This window comes from Cariama cristata, unplaced genomic scaffold (genome assembly GCF_000690535.1).
Source record: "Cariama cristata isolate BGI_N322 unplaced genomic scaffold, ASM69053v1 scaffold3597, whole genome shotgun sequence".
In the NCBI taxonomy this organism is placed as follows: domain Eukaryota; kingdom Metazoa; phylum Chordata; class Aves; order Cariamiformes; family Cariamidae; genus Cariama; species Cariama cristata.
The window spans coordinates 1,002-8,868 of record NW_009624753.1 but is presented as its reverse complement, the minus strand read 5'-3'; the positions used below and the strand labels follow the sequence as shown (position 1 = coordinate 8,868).

The 7,867-nt window shown below is 52.3% G+C and overlaps 1 protein-coding gene across 1 annotated transcript in view; it reads left to right on the top strand.

Annotated features, from left to right (window-relative positions):
• The window catches only part of LOC104164058 (chromosome unknown open reading frame, human CXorf36), a 14,447-nt gene that overhangs the window by 5,787 nt on the left and 793 nt on the right, over positions 1–7,867 (top strand). Inside the window, exon 3 of the mRNA XM_009703277.1 lies at positions 6,377–6,550. Within this exon, the coding sequence (XP_009701579.1) occupies positions 6,377–6,550 (174 nt within the window). The remainder of the gene's footprint in view (positions 1–6,376; positions 6,551–7,867) is intronic.

Here is a 7,867-nt window from a genome sequence, read left to right as displayed (position 1 = left end):
TGGCACAAAGTTGTACCCAAAAGGGCAGCCTGTGCCTTGAAAGTGATTTTGCTCCAGGCCAGGGACTGGCGCAGCTTGGAGCCTTCCGCTTGTGGCCGACAGAGCAAGTGGCACAGGCACTTGGAGCCGGAGCCTCGATTCCCCATCTCCCTGCCATCTATAGCAAGTGATCTCAGGCACAAAGCAGCACACTGCCCTTTCTGTCGCAGTCCTGGGGTGTCACAGGCGAAGCCAGGCCAGGCACATCACGGGGGGGGACATATCACTGCCATCAGGCAGACGGGCAGCCATGGCACGGGGAGACGGACACACGGGCAGGGCCAGGGGGGCAAAGCAGGCAGGCTCCAAGGGAAAGTGGGCATCCGAGTGCTGCCTATGCTGAGGGATGCCACAGGCAGCCAGGGATGGTCACGGGGCAGGCGAGTGTGTTTTGCAGCTCCTGGCTTGCATCTGAGAGCTAAAGACCCCTCCCAAATGTACAGGCATGCCCCTGCCCCATCCAAACAACAGCAAAGCATCGCAATAACCACGGGCAAGGGGCAGGCACCAGGGTGGAGGCTGGATATATTCTAAGCAAGGCCCTGAGAGGCAAAGGAGGAGTATTGCAGTACTTCTTCCTCTTTCGAGAGAGAAGCGGCTGTGAAAAAGGGACTTCAGTTTTCCTTCTATAAAGGCAACTGCTTCCTCCTGCTGCACCCGCTCAGCTTTGCTGAGTGCTAAAGTACATGCCTTGAGTTTTTCCCCTTCTGTTACCCCGTGGAGCAGCACGTCTGAGGATGGAGAGTGGCAGACCCCACGCTGCAGCCGCAGTAGCAGGAGCAGTGCTGGGATTGGTGCCTGAGCTGCACCGAGAAGGACTCACCCGAATCACTGACAGCCCCCCACGGCAGGTCGCCCTGAAGCCAGCACCCTCCCGGGGGGGCAAGGTGCAGGATGACACATGCTGGACAGAGAAACTTTTTTTTGGAGCAAAGCTAGACTGTACTTCGTCTAGAAACCTTGGGAGAGGGGGCAAATTTGCATCGCTTCCACGCAGAGCATCCCTCACCTGAGCTTGTGGGCCACGGGCAGGGACAACTCCTCCCCGGGCATCGCTCTCCTCCAAGGCAGCACTGCAGGGGGCTGGGGAGTGGGGCAAGGTGGGCTGCCAGGCTCTCCAGCCTTGCTGAAGTGTCCAAGTGTCCACAGCAAAACTGTGCTGCCCTCACAGCAGTACCATGTGAAAGGGAAGGAGTCGAGAGCTTAAAACTTCCATTTGCTGAGCTGGGTGAAAAAGCAACCGGCAAAATGTGGTTCTGTGGTATCTCAGATCTGCTGCAAAGTTAAATCATTAGCTGAGCTCAACTCCTTCTCCTTAAAAGGCTCTTGATGTGCGATACGGTTATCCCTACCCTGTCCTCTCTGAAACTGAACTCCTGCTGAGCTGGCTGGGTTGCACTCACACATATATGCATGCACACACGCATACACACACACACACACACACACGCACACACATGCCCACACAGCACACAGCACCATGCGGCGACTCTGGCTGGGGCACCCTGGCCTTGCACCAATCCAGTTTCTCCGGGATGCTTGAATTTCCCCGTGCAGCACTGGGAAGCTGAGCTGAGCCCAGCTCCGGGGTGCCTCTGAGCCGAGCTGGGGGCCCAGCCTGGGGGGACATGACGAGGGACAAACTCCCTGGGACGTTTCATCCGCCCCTGCAGTTTTTTAGTTCTGAGGACAGAGCACAGGAGGCTGCAGGGAAGCCCCGACCTTTGCACAGCAGCTTCAGGATTGCTCTGCTCCTGTTTTCATGGTTCTTTGGTTTTGTAAGTCAAGCAGCGAAACCTAAACTGGGATATAAATGACAGCATATAGGCTTGACTACACAGAGGAGCGTAGCAATGCAGAGGCCCTGGAGCCTACCCCCCCGCCCTTCCAAATTTCAGCAGCGATCACTATTTAAGGTTGGGCACATGCTCTGCAAAATGGCTGCCGGTCTTACAGTGGTGTGAGGTGAAAAACAGCCTGTGGCAACAACATTGCAGTCATACAGCCTGTGTGAGTTTGTACAAGAGACCCCCTCCAGCCCCCAGCCCTGTTGTGTGGGCCACCACAGGTTCTGGGGTGACCCCCCCCCAAAGCCATCCAGCCCCGCGGAGCCGGGGATCCCCTTCATCCCAGCCCTCCTCAGAGCCGAAAGCCGCAGGAGCACCTCTGCCTGCCCCCCAGCCCCACGCTGCTGCCCCTCCTCACTGTTTGCTGGGCAGACGCATGTTGGTAACCCCCCATGAGCCATCAGAGGGGGATTCTTGGGGTACCATACATCACTGCAAATACTCACCTGCAGCACTGCTCTCCTGGCTTTTTTACCCCCTTCTCTCTTTTCGGAGGTGTTAACAGCACTCCAGTCTTGATGCCTGGCACAATGCCCACCCTGGTTCACAAAGCTACAGTCACCCAGCGGTGTCTGTACTGCCCTCTCCGCAGTTTTTCCTACATAACAACACCAAGGAAAGCTAATGGGCTCAGGTACTTTTTGTCTTACAGAGCAGAGAATTACGACAAACCATAATGTGCTTGAATCAAAATGACAGACCGTGAAGTAATGTTTTTTCACTTTACGCTGCCTGCCCTGCCTGACCCGACCATCAGCCGGGCTGCCTGCCACAGTGATTATTTCACCTGCCACAATGAAAAATCTTTATTAGATGCAGCAAAGTCTTCAGTCTTAAAATCCAGCCGACCTCAGAGATGAGCGGGATTTGGCTGGGGGCCATCCTTGCAGGGGCGGGCGCACCAGCGGCGGTGTACCCCCCAGCCCCCCGCTGCTTTGCCCAGGAGCTCATCACCTCAAACCACGCTGGGTGCTTCTCTTGGAGGGGAAGAACAACCACAAAGCGGGTTGGTTTCAGCACAGATATTGCCCACAGTGCCTACAAAGCACAGCCTGGAAGATGCTGAAGGCAGGCAGACAAAAGTAGTACCAAGGTGAAAATCCAGCCATTTTCAGCCCCTCTCTCTAGGATGTACTGTTTGAAACAACTGACCAGCACCTCCACCTGCCCTCAGTAGATGTACCAGCACCGTGGCGGTTTGGCCTCTGAGCCCAGTACACATCGCTTCCCTCCCAGCACATAGGGAGCTGCTCGCTGAGCTGGCAGCTGGTCCATCCTCGGAAAGGATGGGTGTTAAGGTCTCCCAGAACCACCTCTCAGACCTGCCGCCTCTTCGACCTGGTACCTCATCATCGGAGATGTGCTTCAGTAAACCTGCTGGCAGTGGGGATGGGCCCTGTAGCTTTAGGACAAGAGGAAACGGTCTCAAGTTGTGCCAGGGGAGGTTCAGGCTGGATATTAGGAAGAACTTCTTCACTGTAAGAGTCGTTAGGCATTGGAACGGGCTCCCCAGGGAGGTGGTGGAGTCACCATCCCTGGAGGTGTTCAAAAAACATTTAGATGTGGCGCTTCAAGACATGGTTCAGTGGGCATGGTGGCGTTGAGTAAACGGTTGGACTTGATGATCTTTGAGGTCTCTTCCGACCATAACGATTCTATGATTCTATCTATGATTCACAGGGCATCCTTAGTTTCTTTCTTTTGGGGGCGAACGAAACCCTTGGATTCAAATGGCCAGGAGCTGCAGATCCATTGACACCTGCATCCCAGTCTTTCTTCCTGGAGCCCACCCTAAACCTGGTCGTTTGGTGAAGCTGCACCCAGGCAGCGGCACACAGGGCAGGAGGCGGCTGTGCTGCTGAGCTGTGCCGTCCCCTGGGCTGGCTGAAGAGAAAGCAGTGAAGAGAAGTTGTCTTCCAGAGGTCATCTTTATGTCAGAGCAAATTCTGGGTGTGTCTGTGCTAGAACACGCATGCATATGCATACATGGGAGTTTAAAATGCATCATGTACTCTGCAGTAGGGGAAAAAAAAATCACAGCTGAGTGCAGCTAGACTTTGTGGGAACTACTCATAATCAGATATAAAAATGTGGGTATTTAATCAAAGTAAAGAAGCAGCTTTCCATATCAATCACAAACAATACGTCAGGTTGTCTGCCAGCTCTTTTTCTCTGTGGTGATAAGACACTGCAAAGGACTTAAGATATTCTCAGATAAATCAGTATCTCCTGTGTTCTGAGTACATGGTCTTCAAATTTTTCTTCCATCGACAGTTTTTGTCTGACAGTTTTACAGCTCCAGCTCCTTTTCTGCTGTAGGGATGTTTCCATCAGTCTGCTGGAAGGGGAGGACGCGCTCCACTGAAACGCTCAAGCAGGTGCTGAACTTTACGCTGTTGAATAGCCCTGCCGAAATCAAAAGGCCCCACTGTTCGGTTTTGGTGGATCAGGGCTTCATTAAATCATAGGAAGCTGCACCAATGGTTGATACAAACATCGCAGCACCCAGCCCTGCTCCTCTGCTCTTGCCCGTACGCCTGAAATGGTTCCTCAGAAAACAAGCAGCTGTGATCATCACGTGCAGTGCGTGTCCACACCTGTGTTAGGAGGATGAGCTCTGACCTTGGAAAAAACCCTTATTACAACTTTCATGCATTTTCTGCCACCGTGATTTCTGTTCCTACTGTATACTCTTAAAGGTCTCAGCTTTTGCATTGCAAACTCCTGGAGGCAGCGAGGCTTTCTAACTTTGGTTGCAAATACTTGCATACAGACTGAGCTGCAAGAGACTTTCTCCACCATTTACCTCTTACTTAACACAGTTCTCTTCTGCTGTGCTCATTTTTTCTCACTTCTCCTCCAAAGGGAAAGTGACAGAGTCAGCCATGACGTGCCTGCAAGTGCTGCGAGACAGAATCCATAACCATCCCTTCCCCTCCCTCTTTCTATGGTTTTAGATAATTAGTCAAAAAAATATTTCCTTCATAAGGCTACCCCAGAGGAGAGAAGTGTATGAAGACTTGTAACTAGAAATGAGGAGAATTAGTTTTGACAAATGTTTTATCCTTTGGGGGGAAAAAAGAAAAAAGTGGTTTTTTGGCTGTTGTGAAACAACACTCCAGTTGGGGTTGAGTTTCTCAGGGAGTTTTGACCAGCTATGGGCGTTCAGGCCTTGCTCCACGCAGCCGATGGCCAAGGAGGGAGAGGTTGGGACCTCACTGAGGCTGGCAGGGAGGCAGAGGAGGGGATGTGGGAGGTCCAGTCCCCCCTTCCCACCTCCAACCGGGAGAGCGGTACACTCCTCCTTTCCTTGTTTCTTCGTTTCTTTGTCGTGGCTGGGTAATTAAGTGGTTTATGCCAAATGAACAGCTCACAGAAGAAGGACTGAGAGGGACCTACCTCAGAGTTACCAAGTGACTTTGGGAGATCCTGACTCAAATCTTTGCTCTCAGCGTGAAGAATGGCAGGGAGCAATGTGAGCTCCAGTGCCCTTTCCTCTGAAGCACGTCTCCCAGTCGTCAAAGTATAAAGAAAACCCGAAAGAGTAAATTTGGCTCCTGGGGTCATTTGGAAGAAAAAGGCTTAGCAAAAACCTGATTCCCTTCCCCAGCAGAAGCATGGCAGGGCAGCATCTCTATGCCACTATGGGCAACTCTCTGTATGTCTACTCTCCTTGGTTACTAAGGAAGACTGACTTCAAGAAAAAAGGTATTTTTGACTACGAAGGTATAAATTTCCATCCCATTTATCCCAGCCATAGATTGCTTGTGCAATTTTACAAGCCAAACCTCCAAATCAGAAAGGTGAAATACAGTGATGGTTGACTCCATTAGCCCAACTGTTCTTTATCTGTTGCTAGTATTTGCAAAAAATATGCACAGGCTATTCAGATTTGGTTTCGATATTTAATGCGCAAGTTTATCAGAGAGAGAATATATCCTGTGCTTGTACCCATATACAGTGTTTATTTACACTTTTAAAGCGTGTTTACTGACCTTAGCAAATGGTATTTCCAAGAAAGCTGCTCACGGGTTAAACAAATAGTGAAGTGATCCGAAGACATTATTTAACGAGGGAAGTGACTCACTGGCTTAACGACAGGGAGGCCTCCACCAGCGAGCCGGGATGCCAGGGCTGGAAACCCAGGCGGAGGGAGGAGGCCCACGGGCGCGGAGCAATGTGGTGCCGCGCAGTCGGGGCAGAGATGAGGTTTGCAATATCCATGGCTGTGCCATAAAGACTGGGTACCATTTTGGAAACCTGAGTTGTGAACAGGCATTTTTGGACGGTGCAGGTTTTTTTTCCTAGGAGGGGTTTGCTGTCGAGATCCCCCCCGTGTGCCCGTACCCTTCTTCAGCAGCTGTGCCGCAGCAGGCAGAGGCGCAGCGGGCAGAGCACAGAGGTGCCAATCCCCCTGGCATGGGCCAAGCACATTGCGACATCTCAGGCTGGAAAATAAAAACCTTTGTCATGTTTTCCCCTCTCACCAGGGCCTGTCTAGCCCAATGCTGCGTTGCCCGTCCCAGCGTCTCCTCGACAGGATAGTGCGGCGCTACGCTGAGGTGCCAGATGCTGGCAGCATCTACATGGACCACCTCACCGACCGGGACAAACTGCGCCTGTTGTACACCCTGTCAGTCAATTCACACCCCATCTTGTTACAGGTACGTACCACCTTGCCCCAGCTTGAAATACCATCCCACAACTCCTTGCAAGCAAATCCGCGCATGAGATGTGCACCAGCCCCCAGCTGCAGAGGCATCCCAGCCCTGGGCTTTGGCAAGCTCCTGAGCCTTCATAAAGCGTGTTTCTTCTCTGGGCTTGGATGGCTGAAGCCAGGCAGATTCCTGCAGTGCTCCTTGCAGCAGCCTGTGGAGTTGTGGAGAGATATGGATGCCCAGCCCCTTAGGTAAACCAGAACCTAGACGGGTTATTGCATAGCGCACTGTGAAAGGCAGGGTTTTACATGTCCCCAGTACTTCAAAGAGTTATGTTTTCTTTGCTAAAGTACTACTTAAAATCACAGCCTGTTTATAAAAGAGAAAGAGCATGCTTTAGTGTGGGAGGACCAAGATGCAGCATTGAGGTTGAACATGGAGTTGGGGAGCACTGATTTCCCAGGCTCCATGTGCCAGTGCTGTTTTTTTCCATTTGCATGCCACTGGTACCTTGCTCCATGGCAAAGTGCAGCTTTGCAGAGCTATTTGGTAGAATCCCAAATACAACTGAGCTCTGAGTTTGAAGGCAGAGAGCCAGGACGCCTCACGTCCCTTCCTTGGTCCCATGCCTGGCACGTGGCTCCTCTCTTTCCTTACGCTTGTCTCCAAGGGAGTATCCTCACCTTTCCCTATCACCAACCTACCTTTAGTCTTCATTGCTGTTTCTTGCAACCCTTTGAGATGCCACGAAGAAGAGAGGCAGCAGGAGCATCTACCTCCTGCCCCAGGCCACCGTTGCCCTCAGCAGCACACGGGGCTCTGCCTGGTCCCAGGGATGGGGAATGGTGCTGGTGCTCTGGGGGTCTCCCGCAGGTCATTCAGCCACCCCGGCCACCGCTCGTTGGGGCACGAGCTGCGGCTCTCAGCACTGTAAAGATATGAGAACGCAGCTTAAAGAGGTGACAAAAATACATTGAAGAGAAATGGCTTGATTTTGCATGGGTGCCCCAAATGCCTTCACAGCGGAAGGGAGAAGCAGCCTTAAACGTGAAACTGGACGAGTTCATAACCATGCCTTGGCAGGGTCCGGGGTGCTGGGGGGACAGACCGATTATAATGTAAATGGCAGAGAGCTTAGGTTGGCACGGCTCAGCAGTCAGGCGGTTTGGCTTCCACCTGGGATAACTGCGCTCCTAGCACGAGCTCCAGTGATGCAGGGAGCCCAGCCCAGGCGTCCCCACTGTAGCAAACACCCCGCACTTCTGTCCCTGAGACTGCAAAGTCTCTTACAAAACAGCCAGGCAGTTCTTACAAATGAGCAAA